The sequence below is a fragment of the Grampus griseus genome (genome assembly GCF_964374135.1).
Source record: "Grampus griseus genome assembly, chromosome: 8".
NCBI classification, from domain to species: domain Eukaryota; kingdom Metazoa; phylum Chordata; class Mammalia; order Artiodactyla; family Delphinidae; genus Grampus; species Grampus griseus.
The window spans coordinates 85,581,425-85,598,301 of NC_139002.1; the positions used below are offsets into that span (position 1 = coordinate 85,581,425).

Here is a 16,877-nt window from a genome sequence, read left to right on the forward strand (position 1 = left end):
AATATATTAGGCTAAATGTGCCAGAATTGAAGAAATAAAGGATTTACAAATGGTGGGTAATAAGATATTTTCCTTCTCTGATATATTCGATAAGACACTGGAAGAACATGAGGCTGAGACAGGAATGAAGTCTAAAGAAGCCAGAAAGTACATATTCAACAGTCTGGATGATATAGTGCATGTGAGTACCACAGACACATTTGTCAATCTTATGCTTAAGTTGGTGGAGTTGAATGCCAAGAATGCCAAAACACGTTAATCATTTTCTATATGACATAGAATGCTTGCTGTTTTTAAGCTTTTCAAACAAAATTGATTCTGAGGTTTCAGGGACTAAATTGCATTTGTCTTTATCACATATTTAATTTGTATTATTCAAGTATTTTCTTTAAAAAGGAAAACTCTAACAGACATATTTCTTTTCCTTACATCTCTCTAGAAGTGGATATTTGTTAGTTAAAAAAAATTTTTTTTCCTGCTTTGAATGCTCTTTGGTACCTCAAAATATTTTTGAGGATTTGTTAAACTCAATTGTTCTTTCTTATTTCAAAATAATTGTAGTTCTTTGTTCTTTCCTGTGTTGTGGGCTTTTTTTGTAAACTGTGAGACTTTAACATATACTACCTTGTATGGCTTATTTTTATTCGATGACTTGAAATTTTGATTTTGCAGGTGAACACAGTGATGGATTTGGAAGGAAGTGATCTTTTGGCTGAGAAAGCTGATAGAAGAGAATTTGTTAGTCTGTTGAAAAAAATGTTGCTGATTGATGCAGATTTAAGAATTACTCCAGCAGAGACTTTGAACCATGCTTTTGTTAATATGAAACATCTTCTAGATTTCCCGCATAGCAACCAGTATGTTACTCTAAAATCTTTTAAAATGATTCTGGAGAAATGATAATGCTGTTTGTGGTAAACCAGTGTGTTAGAAAAATGATTCAATTTCTTCATTAAATATAAGTAAACTGAGTAAAAGGAGGTTAAGCTAACTTGGCCAAGTTCACATAGACAGTAAATTGCAGAGTAGAAATAGAATGCAAATCTAAATCACATTCCAATGTTCTTTTTCCAAAATAGCATACTGAGGATGACTGAGTGATGTTGTTTTACATGACATTCTTACCTTAATAACCAGGCATATTTATAGTTAAAGGAAGTGTTAAGTTGTTCCTCCCTCAATTTTGAGTCCTGCAAACTCCATTTTCAATTTCCTTTCACAGCATTTGCTTTTCTTGTCCCCCTTCTTTCCCCTCTGTGTTGTGGAAGGAAAGGAGGTTTTTTTTATGGGTTAGTAGAGAAGAGTATATGCCCAAATTGAGAAAGACTTAGAAGAGTTACCTTAGGCAAAGCTTGTGAATTCTTTGAACCCCAGTCCTCTTTTTTATAGGCTGAAGAGAGTAAAGTAAGTGACTTAAAATAACTTCTTTTAATATTTTTAAAATATTGAATGAAGGAGGTAAAGGAACAAACTGATATTCGTTATTGTGAATTACAATTAAAATCGATGTTTTTATAAAGCCCAACTAGTCTCCACACCCCCAGTACTTAAAAATGTGTAATGGTTTCTGTATATAAGTACTTTGAAAATAACATAATAACCACATACATGGTGCCATTAATCTAGGGATGTGGAGATCTAGTAGTTTAGAAAAAAACTATTTAGAGTAGGGGTCATAAAAGTATAACCAAAAAGTGCTCACTATTGCTTTGCTGTCTCAAGAAAATATTCCAGATATAAGTATATTCTTCTGCTTGCTTTGAAATTTGATCTTACAGGATTTCCTGGTAGAAATACTGTTGGAAATATGCAGATTAAGTGCAAGCCATAGACTTTTTTTTCCTTTTGGAAATAATTTTTAATCTTAAACTACTCTAAACATTAAAAAAATAATATTACAATTACCTTTCGATTTTTCTTTTGCAGTGTAAAGTCCTGTTTTCATATTATGGATATTTGTAAGTCCCATCCGAATTCATGTGACACAAATAATCACAATAAAACTTCACTCTTGAGACCAGTTGCTCCCAGCAGTACTGCTAATCTGACAGCAAATTTTACTAAAATTGGCACATTAAGAAGTCAGGTAAGAACTTACAGTATTTGATAATTTATGCTCCTCTTTTTTTTTTTTAAATGATTGCTGATTTGCTTTTGAAATATGCAGAAGTTTCCATGTCAGCAGTTAGAAGTTTCAGTGCTGATGAAGTCTTACTATGGCTGTTCTGTTAAATCTCTAATATTTCAGGGTAACAATTGGAGCATATCTACTCAAATCCATTTTTTTCCTTCACCTTTTATTCTTTCAATATGATCTACCTGCCCTTCTATGTCTCAACTCTACAAAAAGTAGACTTCAGTAAGATCAATTTCTGGGTCCATTTTTATCATAGAATTACGATTTATTGAAATGCATTTGATTTCTACTTATAAAGTATGTGTGCAGCAATTAGAAGCCTGCTCTGTATAATGAATGCCATGTACGTCTATCGTTTCAGGCATTAACCACATCTGCTCATTCAGTTGTGCACCATGGGATTCCTCTGCAGGCTGGAACTGCTCATTTTGGTTGTGGTGATGCTTTTCAGCAGACACTGATTATCTGTCCACCAGCTATTCAAGGTATTCTTTTATTTAAATTACACTTTGAATTTAGGCATGCATTACTTTAAAATAAGTTTAGGCATCTATTCATTAAATATACTGCATGGGTTTTGGTACGTTTACTGCTACATTTGAATTTAATTTAAGCAGGTCAGTAGCCTTTAGACCAGTGATACTTCTTGACTGCAGCTCCACTGTAGTCATCATTAACAAAATGGACCATATGACAGTTGTATTTCCTGTAGAGTCTAGCATGATAACATACCTTAGTGGAAATTAATGAACTTGGAAAGGTATGGATTGTCCTATACTGGGTATAACTGCTCCAGATGTTCAAGTAAGTACTTATCTGCATGTCATCGCTGGACATTACAGTGATTGAGAGCTCAGTTCTTTAAGTTTTGGTCAGAGGATTTCTTTCCTAAAATATTGTAGTCTTGTTCTTTCCCCATAGCTTAGTTTGTTTGTTTGAAGATTGATTTTGATCAAATTGCCCTTATTTAGATAAAAATATAGAATCAAATCCTCAAGTGAGATGGTGACAGAATACCTTTGAAGATGCCATAAATTTTCACACTGAGGAACTTCTTAGTGGTAAAAGGGTGATAGCAGTGAACTTTTGGACTGGAATAGCTAGCATAAAGCCCTCTTTCCTAGGTCCTTCGGTAGCGTTTTGTCCTTGCTAGGCCGTGACATCTAGTTATATCTTAAAATCAAGAGATTGATTCCAAATGGGCCAGAAATGACTCTTTGAAGCATGGTGGTAATGCTGTATAGTGTAAGTGAGAGCTCTTGGTGCTAAGTCGGCCTGGGATCTAGTTCTCTTTCTGCTGTTTGCTCTGCCATCCCAGACAAGTCTGTTAACTTGCTTCAGCCTTTGTCAAAGAAAACAGACTGAATAGATACTATCTTGATCGTTTCCAGCTGTAATATTTCTGGATTCTGAAGGTTATATTTGAAATTTTTATTTCATTTAAGGATGTGAGCAACTTTTTAAAGTTTTTATTTTAATCTTCCCCACAGTGCCTAACAAAGCACCAAAAATATGTTTGTTGACTTGCTTGGCTGGTAATGAGAGATGTGAAAACATGGCAGCTCTTTAGCCACTTTGGTTCTACCAGGGTAGCTTTGGTCTGTTATCTGTGACAGTGACCCATGGCTGGTTTGGTAATAAAAATACCTATATCATATTGTCAGCACTCTTAAAGATGCTGTTGTGTTTCTTCGTTTTTCTTCAACTGTTTATTGTAGAGAAGTTCAAAGAATAATAATGTCCTTTCTCCTAGATTCAACAAGTATTAACATGGTGTATTTGTTCTATCTGTCTGTTACACATACACATACTGTTAATAGTAAGTCATAGACATTTTACTTCTAAATACTTGAGCATGCAAGACTGATGCTTTTTTGTTTTTCAATTAGTTACTACGTAAGTGGTATCTTGACAAATACATTTTCACTTAGATGAGTTTTTAATCTGTACTAATAGATTCTTAGGTTCTAATGATCTCTTCCGTGTACCAAAATCAGTTTGGGAGTCACCTACCTACAGTGTGGTATATTTCATCAAGATTTGGAATAGCAGGGAATTCCCTGGCATTCCAGTGGTTAGGATTCTGGGCTTTCACTGCTGGGGGCCCCGGTTTGATCCTTGTTAGGGGAACTAAGATCCTGCAAGCTGTGCGGCACAGCCAAAAAAAAAAGATTTGGAATAACAATTTTTTTTTTTCAGAGCTACCTTCTGTTTGTACCAAAAGGCTTTGTGGACACATTTCTAAATACAATTGGGCATCATTCTTAAAACATTCAATGAGGTTAGGCAAATCTTTTATCTTTTTATGTAGCTTACAATTAATAAAAGGTTAGTAACCTTTCTGTACATATGTTAGCAACTGCAAGTGGTTCCTAACAAGGATAACAGAAAGAAAAGGAGATACTTTCAGGTTCATTAACTCATCAAATGTGAAGAACAATAGTTTTAGAATTAATAGTGAGAGAAAGCAAAATATTTGTTCGCTTAAAAAACTAACAGGTGCAGTTGCAGCAGCATAACAGGCAGGCTCTGTAATATGTTGTCTCACTGTTTCTTAGTATAGTGTGTGCTTAGAAATGAAAGCTTTCCCTCTAATCCGTTTTGGCATCTGTAGAAAATCCCAGTATTGACCTTCTTACCCCTTTACCTCATAATGTGCTAATCCATTTCAAAGAAACATATTTAAATGATTATTGGGTAGCAGTTATGGTACCATTATACTTCGGATTTTAAAATAAAATTTATGTCTCTTGTCCTTCACTTTAAATTTTTTACCTTGGGTCTACACTGTTTAAGTTCATCATGCATTTCATATATTTTAGATACTATAGATACAACATGTAGGTATAGCTATATGGATGCCACATTCCTAATATTGTGCCATGTTTAAAGTACAGAAGACTTAGACAAGCTTTTACTTAACAAATTTGAGTGTAGGTTGTTGTATTTACTAAACAAGCATTTAACATTATTTGGCAATAGCTACTTATTCATCCCCTCTGGATGAAAACTGCTATTTTAGAGTCAAATGCATTCCAGCAAAATTCTCCTCTGTTGTACTAGAACAGTCTTTAAACTTTTTGTGTCATGCTTTCCAGGTATCAAGCAAATGTAATCGAAGATAAAAATTTTAGCCAACCTAATAAGCATATAGAAAATTAGGATCTGAACCCACTTTTTTTTTTCTTTTTTCTTTTTTTTGCTGTACGCAGGCCTCTCACTGTTGTGGCCTCTCCCATTGCGGAGCACAGGCTCCGGACGCGCAGGCTCAGCGGCCATGGCTTACGGGCCCAGCCGCTCCGCGGCATGTGGGATCCTCCCTGACCGGGGCACGAACCCGTGTCCCCTGCATCGGCAGGCGGACTCTCAACCACTGCGCCACCAGGGAAGCCCTGAACCCACTTTTGAATTTGATTTAAAAAAAAAGATTATAGGAGAATTCTTCTTGTCTTAAGGCATTGATTACGAGGAGAATTTAAGGGCAATCTTTTTTTGGGGGGATTTAAGAATTTGCTCTGTGATTTCATCCTTATCAAAGTGAGGATGCTTTTTTCTCTGATGAGCTTCTCTATTGCTGCAATATATCTACACAGCCTGGGTGTGCTCATATTCCATTCCTTGGAGAATTTGCTGATCAAGACATGCTTTTTGGAAAGAGTAAGAAGGTCATTTTAAAAAAATAACTCATAGATCTTTGTAGATCTAATTTACATGTAGCTCTTTTTTTTCTTTGTCTTTTTTTAACTTTTTTTGGCCATGCGCTGCAGCACGTGGGATCTTAGTTCCCTGACCAGGGATTGATCCCTCACCCCCTGCATTGGAAGCACAGAGTCTTAACCACTGGACTGCCAGGGAAGTCCCTCACATGTAGCTCTTTAGGTGGAGTTCAGAGGGTAGAACACCCTGTCAGTAGGATAAGCACCTCTGTGAAGAAAATAAACACAATAAAATTCTCCTTAGAATTATCACTTACAAATATTTGTGCAATAAAAAGTATAATGTTATTTTTCAGTAGGAAAAAAAAAAGAATTGTTTTTAAAAAATTTTTTTTAAATGGCTGATCACACAAGGTCACTTTTATCCAAAAACTGATTATGTTTAAATGATCTGCCAGCCCATATTGAAAGTAAGTACAATACAATAGACTGGAATTATGAAGTAGTGAATTTATTCTAGTAACTCAGCTTTCTAATCTTAGGAGATATCCCTAAAATCTTGTTAGTCAAAGTTCTTAGTTGGTGTAAAATACTACTTTACTCTCTTAAAGTTTAGTACCATAAGACTTAATATTTGCAAGGTGCTCTTGCAATGTATGACACAGGCATATTAATATTAACAGGATTAACGTGGGTAGTAATCCTGCTTTCTAATTTTCCTAGGGGGTAAGCAAAATGGAACATGTTTGTCCTGGAGTTCCAGTAGCTCTCCACTAGAAATACTAGTAGATTAAACCACAATGATAAATGCTTAGTTGTATCATATAAGGCAGAAAAGTTTGTTTTTTGCTTTTCCTTTAGAGGTTGAAATGAGTGTGCCATCCTGAATTTTATTGAATCATGTAAACCATCATGGCCATTGAAGTTGAAGTTGTGATACATTCCTCCTTTGGTGACGTGTATAAGATCCTATCATAGTTTTAAAGAAGAGAATACCAAGCATAGCTAAAAGTTTGTGTGAAAAGATGAACATTTACCTGCTAGAGGATAAGGATGTTGAGCCAGATTCACCTTTCCGTGTCTTACCAGTGGCAGAACTTTCTAAAAGGAAAGGAAAGCTATAATAGCAAACTTTAAAAGGAATGGGAAGTTTCAAAAACAAATCATTCAACTTTGAAAGAGTAGCTTTATAACAATTTTTGGAATGAGGTACCACAAGGTAGATAGACAGTATCTCACTTTCCAAATAGATTGCTTTCTAATATTATGAAAATTTTATGCAGGGAATTTTTTCATAATCCTAATAAGAATTTTAGCAATTCATAAATTTAAGAGTTTTATAAGGTAACTCAGAAAAGTTTTTTATTTGAGAACTGTTCTTTTCTATTTCACAGGTATTCCTGCAACACATGGTAAACCCACTAGTTATTCAATAAGGGTAGATAATACAGTACCCCTTGTAACGCAGGCCCCAGCCATGCAGCCACTACAGATCCGACCAGGAGTTCTTTCTCAGGTTGGTAATAATTCATTATTTTTACATATGTGCTGTCCTCCTTTTACTCAGGTAGAGGCACTAATCCATTTGTGCTGTTGGAAACAATGAAAATGACCTAGATGGGAATTCGATCCTTGTAGATTATTGACTTTAACTTTTATAATTATTAGAAGATTGTTACTTTTTTTTTTAATTATTGAATTTTTTTATTTTTAAAAATTTAAAAAAATTTTTTAACATCTTTATTGGAGTATAATTGCTTTACAATGGTGTGTTAGTTTCTGCTTTATAACAAAGTGAATCAGTTATACATATACATATGTCCCCATATCTCTTCCTTCTTGCGTCTCCCTCCCTCCCTCTCACCCTCCCTATCCCACCCCTCTAGGTGGTCACAAAGCACGGAGCTGATCTCCCTGTGCTATGCGGCTGCTTCCACTAGCTGTCTATTTTACGTTTGGTAGTGTATGTATATCCATGCCACTCTCTCACTTTGTCCCAGTTTACCCTTCCCCGTCCCCAGATCGTCAAGTCGATTCTCTAGTAGGTCTGTGTCTTTATTCCCGTCTAGAAGATTGTTACTTTGAGTTAACTTGTATCATACTAGTTTTTCTTTTGTTTTTGGTTTTGTTTTTTGCTGCAACAGACATGGTCTGGTAGAACACAGCAGATGCTGGTACCTGCCTGGCAACAGATAACACCCATGGCTCCTGCTACTACATTAGCTTCTGAGGGTATGGCTGGTTCACAAAGGCTCGGAGACTGGGGGTAAGTTAAAAACAAGGGTACTTCTTTGTGAATAGTTTGCAAACTAGATATGGTAAAGTAGAGATTCAATTTTTCTAAATTTTCTCCCTAGGAAAATGATTTCACACAGCAATCATTACAGCTCAGTGATGCCACAACCTCTTCTAACCAATCAGATCACCTTATCAGCCCCTCAGCCAATTAGTGTGGGCATCGCACATGTTGTGTGGCCTCAGCCTGCCACCACCAAGAAAAATAAACTGTGCCAGAACAGGTTGGTATTGATATTTTAACTTTCCTCTGCATTTTGAAAATTAGTCATTAAAATAAATTTTGCATGTACGCCAAAGGGTCACTCTGTTGTATTCAAAATGACCTCTTTGATAGCTTTGTTACAAACACTAAGCCAGCTCCCTTCTCAATTTCTCAGAGGTATTTTGGTAAAACTAATGGAATGGGAGCCAGGAAGAGAGGAAATAAATGCTTTCAGTTGGTAAGATTGTCTTTATTGCCCTTTTGATTTATTATCTACCTATAATTTTAGACCATTTTAGATACTCAGATATCACATTTACCAAAAAAAAAAAAAAGACCATTTGAATATATGTAAATGCAATCTACACTCATATTTCTAGAGGTATTTTATATATCACAGACTCATCTGTATGTTAGTGTGTTATAATCTTAACAAGTGAAGGTTTGCATTGTTAATTATAACAAGCTGTCTTAGAAAAATGTCATGTATATATTTTGATTATAGGAATAACACATTGTTCCTTTGATTGCAGGAGTAATTCATTGCAGAATACCAATATCCCACAATCAGCATTTATTTCTCCAAAGACAGTAAATGGGAAAGATGTTGAGGAAGCAAGTTGCATAGAAACACAGGACAATCATAACTCAGAAGGAGAGGCAAGAAATTGTTGTGAAACTTCTATCAGGCAGGACCCTGATTCATCAGTTTCAGATAAACAGCGGCAAACCATCATCATCGCTGACTCCCCGAGTCCTGCGGTGAGTGTGATCACCATTAGCAGTGACACTGATGAAGAAGAGACGTCGCAGAGACATTCGCTCAGAGAGTAAGTGCCAAAAGCAGTTTCCCGCGATTTTCCTGCCTCCTTCAATAATGATGGCACCCTCTGCTGCAGTGGGAAGAAAAACTTTGTGATTTATTACTTGTCTGTTCATGTCCTTCAGAGTAAACTTCCTGAATAGCATTTAGCGTGATTACTATAGCATTTTTCCTGTATTATGAGCTTTAGATTTTTGTCTTAACTGTTTCATATCCTTAATTAAATAATGTAAATTTTGGCTACTTGGGAAGTATGTTCTCATTTTTGACCCAGTTGTCCCTTCCCTCTTTACTTAGATGTAAAGGTAATCTGGATTGTGAAGCTTGCCAGAGCACCTTGAATATTGATCGGATTTGTTCATTAAGTAGTCCTGAGAGTACTCTGAGCACCAGCTCCTCAGGGCAGTCCAGCCCATCCCCTTGCAAGAGACCGAACAGGTAAAGGAATTTCAATAGCAGTACATTATAAATACTAAGTCTACTAAAAAGCCTATGATTTCTTTTGTTGTTGTTTAAATTAGTAAGTACCTGCCAGTTTACCACAGTGACTTCTCTCTTGATCATAATTTTTGAACTAGATCACCTTTTTATAAACTCAGGTTTTAAGTAGTAATTTTCTTTACTATTACAGAACAGATCTAAATGAAAAATTGAGGTTCTAATAAATGATTTTTAAAGAATCATTTGTTTTGAAAGGGTGAAAAAGCCACATTCTCAACTCCAGCTCCACAGACTACTATTGTAATTTAAATTTGGAATAAGAACATATACTTCAGCAAAATAAAAAGGAATGTTTTGCATAATAAAGTAATGACCCACTGTCAGCAGACTATTTGCTGATTTTTTTCTCTCATAGTGATTGATTTGCACGGTTTCATGCATATTTCCTTCCTACCCTTCCTTTTGGCCAGGGACGTGCCTTGCCACTAAAGTAGTGAGCTTCTCCTAACCTGCATGAGGTACTAACGCATTAAGAGATGAACCATAAAAATTTCAGTGAAATACATTTGATTTTAGCTTTTAGAAATTCTTTTTTTTAGTGGAAACAAAATTTGAAAAAGTTCAGCTTTAATTTTATTCGTCTTCTCTTTTTTCCATAATCAGGAAATATGGTTTTGAATAGTTTGGTTATAACTAAGCTCTGTGGAAGCATAAAGAAGTATTAACACATCTTCTTATAACTTGTTTATAATGTGTTTGGAAGTTGATATTATACATACGTATATGTAAATACATACATGTAAGATGTGTATATATATAAATAAAATACAAAGATAAAAATATATAATTAAAATATACATATAAAAAGAGGTGCTTCAAATTGTTAAGTATGAAGTGAGTAGTAAAACAATATAAATGCTGTAGAAATCCCAAGGAGTTGGGGGGTGGTGGGCAGGGCCCAAGGGTCAGGGCGAGAAGAGAAATGGGACACTGGCTAGACCTTCAGAGAGGTGGGAAAAACCTTTCAGATAACTGGTTAGTTAAAAGGACCCAAATTATCACTAAAGGCACATATATAACATTAGAATTTAATCTGAAATATGCAAGTTGCATGCTTATGTGTTTGTACATTTCGTTTCAGTTATCCAGAACAGCACTTCTTTTGTAGTGTCTTGATGAAATCTTCTGTAATTTATAAATGGGATTTTATGAACTGAGACTAAGGATCAAGTGGGAAGGGAAAGGAGGGAAAAATAAGTGCCAAGAGTGTGTTCCTAGATAGACAGAATTAGGGTTAGCAGTCTGAAAAGAGAATTAATGTGGGAGTCTAGGAAATCTATGAAAAATGTTTTTTTGATAAGGAAGAAGTTGTAATTAGGTATGAAATAATTGAATAAGATTCTTATCAATTTGCTGGGAGTCTGGAAATTATTTAACTTTAGATTTAACATTGAACATTGTTCATAAAAATACTTTCTTGTTGTAGTATGTCAGATGAAGAACAGGAAAGTAGTTGTGATACTGTGGATGGCTCTCCAACATCAGACTCTTCAGGACATGACAGCCCGTTTGCAGAGAGCAGTTTTGTGGCGGATACGCATCAAAACACAGAACTGGTAACCTCTGCTGACACAGAAACCAAACCAGCTGTTTGTACTGTTGTGGTGCCACCAATGGGACTAGAAAATGGATTAAATGCCGATGAGCATATGGCAAACACAGGTAAACTGAGTCCTCTCTATTTCCCTGATTGTCCCTTAAAAGGTCTTAATTTAGGAACATTAGAGCCAAAAGTCATCTCTGAATTTCCAGCCTGACCCTGCCAAATCTATTGTACAAAGGAGATATCTTCTAATATCACCCAGTCCTTGGAAACCATGAGATCTTTTCTTTTTATTTAATTTTAAGGTTCTCAAATCACTATTGTGTAAAATATCTAAAGACCTTTCTAATTTTTATATAAGAAGGAAAAAGTAGCTACTTTCTGGTATTTTGTTGTTGCCAGATTCTGTATGCCAGCCATTAATAAAAGGACGATCTGCTCCTGGAAGATTAAACCAGCCTTCCGCAGTAGGTAATCGTCAGCAGAAATTGACATCAGCATTCCAGCAGCAGCATTTGAATTTCAGTCAGGTATGTTTGTGAATTTATGAGTCTTTGGGATTCAAATTTAGCAGTTTTCTAACTGGGGGGAAAAAGATTCTCACACTGTATAAAATCTTAATAAATTTTTCCCTTTTCATTATCCCAAGTGACTTAAAAAGTAATTGGCTTAATAATAGGATAATTATCCGATTATCCATGGAACTTGAATTTTTCAGAAAGATTAGGTTCTTAGGTTCTCTTAAAGTTTTTTAGTCTGTTTGTTGTTTTAGGCCCTTTAAATCAGAATGCACACCAATGCATTGATGGTTACATTTCTTGTGTGTTAGTTGTGATGGTGAGAGATGCCTTATTGAGTACTTGCCATCTGGTCAGCACTGTGCTTGGCAGTTGTGTTTGACTTGGGGGAAAGAAAAGGTCATAGGTATTGGAGTCAGACCTGCGTTCACATCCTGGTTTTGCCAAATGCTATGTACAGTACCTTGGCCAGGGCTCTTCAACAAGTCTGGACCACAGTTAATGGAAATGATAGCTATATAACTATAATTAGAATTAAATACAGTCTCGTACGTAAAGTGTTAGTCTTACATATAATAGGTGCTCTGCAAATGGTAGCTATCAGTAGTGGTAGGAATAGTGACACTACTAGCAGGGGTAGTGGCAATGTTAATATTATAATAATATGCAGTAATACATATTAAAATGCTAATACTAATATATATATAAAATTGATCGATATTTTTCTCCACTCTGTTTATACTTAGTATAAGCTAAGATCTGAGAGATCCTCTGTGGGTTATCAGTCACAGAGTATCTTGTAATTTCCCTTTTTTCCCTTTCTTTTTGACTTATAAAATATGTAATTAATCTTTTTGTTTTGTTTTTGGATAGGTTCAGCACTTTGGATCTGGGCATCAAGAGTGGAATGGAAACTTTGGACATCGAAGACAGCAAGCTTATATCCCTACTAGTGTTACTAGTAATCCATTCACTCTTTCTCATGGAAGTCCTAATCACACAGCTGTGCACGCCCATCTGGCTGGAAATACGCACCTCGGAGGACAGCCTACTCTACTTCCATACCCATCATCAGCTACCCTCAGCAGTGCTGCACCAGTGGCCCACCTCTTAGCCTCTCCATGTACCTCAAGACCTATGTTACAGCATCCAACTTATAATATCTCCCATCCCAGTGGCATAGTTCACCAAGTCCCAGTGGGCATAAATCCCCGTCTGTTACCATCCCCAACCATTCATCAGACTCAGTACAAACCAATCTTCCCACCACATTCTTACATTGCAGCATCACCTGCATATACTGGATTTCCACTGAGTCCAACCAAACTCAGCCAGTATCCATACATGTGAAAATTCAAGAGAGTATATTGAGGAAGCTCAATGATATAAACATTTGATTAAAAATAAAACATGGTATTTAATAAATATTAGCCATGGCACAAGAAAATTATTTTTGAATCATGTAGACTTGGGTGCAATTTAAACAACTTTGAGCTTTAAAAAAAAACTCACTTTTAATGTGTTTTGCACATTTGGTATAACTTGTCTTTGGTCATGTTATCTTCTTATGTAGTAACTCTAGGCAGGTGACTTATGGGAGCAGAAGTCCAGTTTTGCTCCCACTATTTTTTATAAAATTGCCTTCTAACTAGTGCAAGACACGTCTATATTTGGGAAGCCATTCTGTGTACAGACTTAGAGCAACAGATGCACATATGTCAGAATTACAGCATACAAGTGAATTGTATTATCTGTGTCTTAGTGTATAAATGTTGGGTCACTTACCTAAGAAATTGAGCTATTGTTCTTTACATTTGCATGTGTCTTTTGCATGGGCAAAATGTTGCCTAGACTTTGCTCTTAAATGTTGTTCTAATAATCTCAGCTGCATTGTAAACCGTTCCCACACATAGTGCCTTAAATATTTGAGGTTGTTAATGTTATTACTATATATAAATGTTGAGGACTGCAGCACTTAAAGTTCAGACTTACTCTTTAGTTTCCTTTGATGGAGTAATGTTCATTTTTGGTTTTGTGTGGTATGATTTCAGGTTGTAGCTGTGTTTTCCTTACTAAGAGGGCAGCATGTTTGCTATAGCTGAATTCTGCTGTCTTGATTTTTCAGAATGATCTAGCTTCAAGAAAAGCAAGCAGGTAGTAGTGCTTAAGAAAAAGTGATTCAGTATCTAATGGATAGTTGATACCTGTCACAACACAGCATTTTATATACTGTTAAGTGAAACTGCAATACAATCTAAGTTTATTTTGGGAGTGTTTGCTGTATAATTGGATTTAATAAAATGTTTAGAGATGCAGTACAGTAGGCATGACTTTGAGTAGATAAAGAAAATGCTCATTGATTCATGATGTGGTTTCATCCTAGCTTGGGCAAACCATGCAGTATTTAATAAATAGTAGCAGAATATTTACCATTGAAGCTTGAAAAGATGTGAGTTCTTTGTGTGCAATTTTTCATTTATGCATGTGAGAGGGTTTGTTTTGTTTTGTTTTTAAGTATTTTTACATTGTAGTACTTGTTTTGCTTGTTGGTGGTGTTTGCTTATTTAATACATTCCGTCAGGGACAGAAATTACATGCTTGTTTTCCTAGGAAGTGCGTCTTGGGTTTTTCCCTCCTTTTTTTTTTTTGGTGGTGGTGGTGGTGATGTTTAAATGAAGTTGCTTTTACAGCACCAAAGACTTAATCATCCATTTCCTATATAAAAGGTAGCTACTTTTTGCATAGACCTCAAGTATATTGTAGTGTAGAGGTGGAATTTAAAGGAAGGTATTAAGCAGGCTGTGTTTTAGCTTATGGGCAAATAATAAATTGTATCATTTATCTTGAATGTATCATAGATAAGCTGCTATATAACGATTGCCACTTCAGATAGCTGTGAAATTAGGTGATTAACTAGTTGTTATTTAGCCTTCTAATTTCTGTATAAGTCTAATTACATGAAATAGAAGTTGGGGTTTTGATTTTTTACTTTGCTTTTCTGTTTGGAGTGTCATTGTAACTACTGTATTGTAAATGATGGGAAAAAATTGCATATGTTATTTTGGGGTGTGTTATTTGCATCAGTATTTTATCTCTATTAATGTTTGTGCTCATCACTGCATATAAAAAAAACTGGGATGTATCAATGTAACTTAATTTTTAATTTTCATACTGGCATTGTAGACACTTGAGAAAGCTGTATCTTGCAGGCTTGACTTAACTTTTTTTCCTTAAAAATCTGGAATATAATCTTACAGCATTTACTGGAATAAACAGTACAAAGCATTTGAGTGTAAAACTCCAACTGTTTTGGATTTACAGCATTTCTTTGATAAATGAATTGCATACCACTAGTACAGCGTTGACAATAAGCTAATAATGGATAAACTTTTCTTTACTCCATGAATACAAGCAGTGTTTTATTTAATAATCATCAATGAAATAAATGTGCCTGAAATTAATTTTAAAAATTACAGTATTAGATCATAAGATTAAAACCAGCAGTACATTTTTAGTCACACTGAAAGTGAAGGACTTAATTTTCCCCACAAGTTTCAGTGTTTTTAGTAATCAATTCTATGCATTTTATATAAATAGAAATATATATATATATTACACATAAAAAGGAATAGCCTAAGATTAATTTAAAAGATTATTTACAGATGGCAAATTTATGGAGTCACTATTTAAGTAAACTTGCTGCCCTCCACAGCCTTCTAATTTAATTTATCTGGTCCAGCAGTTTACTGGTATCTGCTCACTTGTTGGAGAAGAATCAGTGCTGGCAATGGATGTTTCAGAAACACCAAGTGCAAAGGATTGATCGATGTTTGTACCAGGTACAAAACTGGCGCAGTTTTCTTCCTGTTCAGGGCCGTGTTCACTACCCTGAAACATCGTATTTTCTGTATTTCTGTTCCAAGACTGAGATGTCTTGTTAAATTGATGGTGAATGATAAACTTCAATGTTTTCATAATATAATAGTCCTGTTTGATAAAGGCGTACCCAAGTTAAGTACACTGCTCTTAACTGATTCTAATCACGTGCTTTTTATGTGTTTAAGAAGATTAAAAAAAAATCCAAGATCCTGCTAAAATCTAAATTTAGCATACTGAGAAAAGAATTTGTACTCTCTTTAAAACCATTTTTACCAGTTTTCTTTGGTTTTACTGCTTTCTTAAATAAAACACTGCATGACTTCCAAGTTGCGTATTTGCATACTACTTTAATTTACAAATTGTTTTTAATCAAATATCTTGATATTTCGTTTCTTTTCCTTCAGGGTGTTTAAATATGTTACTGTAGTAGCAAAACTTTTTCATTTTAAAAATCTCTACTACTAATTTTAAAGTTGATTTGTGTTAAGTAAAAGTTAAATCATACACTGCAAGGTGTAGGAAGATTTGTTTTAAAGAACCCAATGATATAGATTTGATTACTGAGTTTGAACTGTTAACTGTTTAACAGTTTTAGACTTGTGGCTTTCTTTCTTTGGTTTGTTTTTGCTTTTACTTCTATGCTACACTAGTTTGCCATGTAGCAATTGCACTGTGCAATATTACAATAAGGACTGGGAAAATTTTTATGGATGTAATGTCTATTACGGTTTGCGATAGTATTTCTCTCTAGTTCTCAGTGATTTAAATGTGACCAAGCCTTCTGTACTTTGTCACAAAAAGCGGGTTTTCCAGGTGACTATTTTGGTGAGTGTCAAAATAAGAATTTATGGTGTATTACTGTCGATTCACTTTGAATTAAAATATATATATTGCAGCAAACTGCTTGTTGACTTTTTTTCCACCCCAGTACTACTTACAGGGTAGGGAAGGAAAAGGTTAGGAGCATTGAGTTACCTAACTTAACATCATCGCATTTAATTCTCAAAACCACCTGTGAGATATAATGTTATCTTCATTATGTAAATGAAGAAATGGGCTCAAAATATCTAGGTAAGTTGCCCAAACTCCCAGCACTAATGAGTCGTGAATCTGAGACGTGAACCAGGCTGTCTAACCAAACCAGTCTACTTTCCAGCAGTTCTTTTTCAAACTGAAGTCTGAGGTAGTGTGCCACAGTACTGTAACCACAGGATAACCAGGGCCTGCTTCCCTTGAATATTGTTTTCTTGAATATTTTTTGAGGTAAATATTTCTGTTCAATGTGCATGGATGAAGAATAGGGAATTCACGTGTATTTTT

General features: G+C 35.2%; 1 protein-coding gene across 3 annotated transcripts in view; it reads left to right on the top strand.

Moving 5' to 3' along the window:
- HIPK3 (homeodomain interacting protein kinase 3) overlaps positions 1-16,457 on the top strand; it is a 96,350-nt gene extending 79,893 nt beyond the window's left edge. For 2 of the 3 annotated variants that reach the window (XM_082659440.1, XM_082659441.1), the window contains exons 5-17: positions 95-181; positions 673-857; positions 1,927-2,086; positions 2,499-2,622; positions 7,188-7,309; positions 7,938-8,059; positions 8,151-8,312; positions 8,469-8,531; positions 8,827-9,123; positions 9,414-9,554; positions 11,044-11,279; positions 11,563-11,690; positions 12,552-16,457. In XM_082659440.1, the coding sequence (XP_082515566.1) occupies positions 95-181; positions 673-857; positions 1,927-2,086; positions 2,499-2,622; positions 7,188-7,309; positions 7,938-8,059; positions 8,151-8,312; positions 8,469-8,531; positions 8,827-9,123; positions 9,414-9,554; positions 11,044-11,279; positions 11,563-11,690; positions 12,552-13,028 (2,304 nt within the window). In that variant the 3' untranslated portion in view covers positions 13,029-16,457. The remainder of the gene's footprint in view (positions 1-94; positions 182-672; positions 858-1,926; positions 2,087-2,498; positions 2,623-7,187; positions 7,310-7,937; positions 8,060-8,150; positions 8,313-8,468; positions 8,532-8,826; positions 9,124-9,413; positions 9,555-11,043; positions 11,280-11,562; positions 11,691-12,551) is intronic. The other variant, XM_082659442.1, reaches the window with a different exon arrangement.
- The last annotated feature ends 420 nt before the right edge of the window (positions 16,458-16,877 follow it).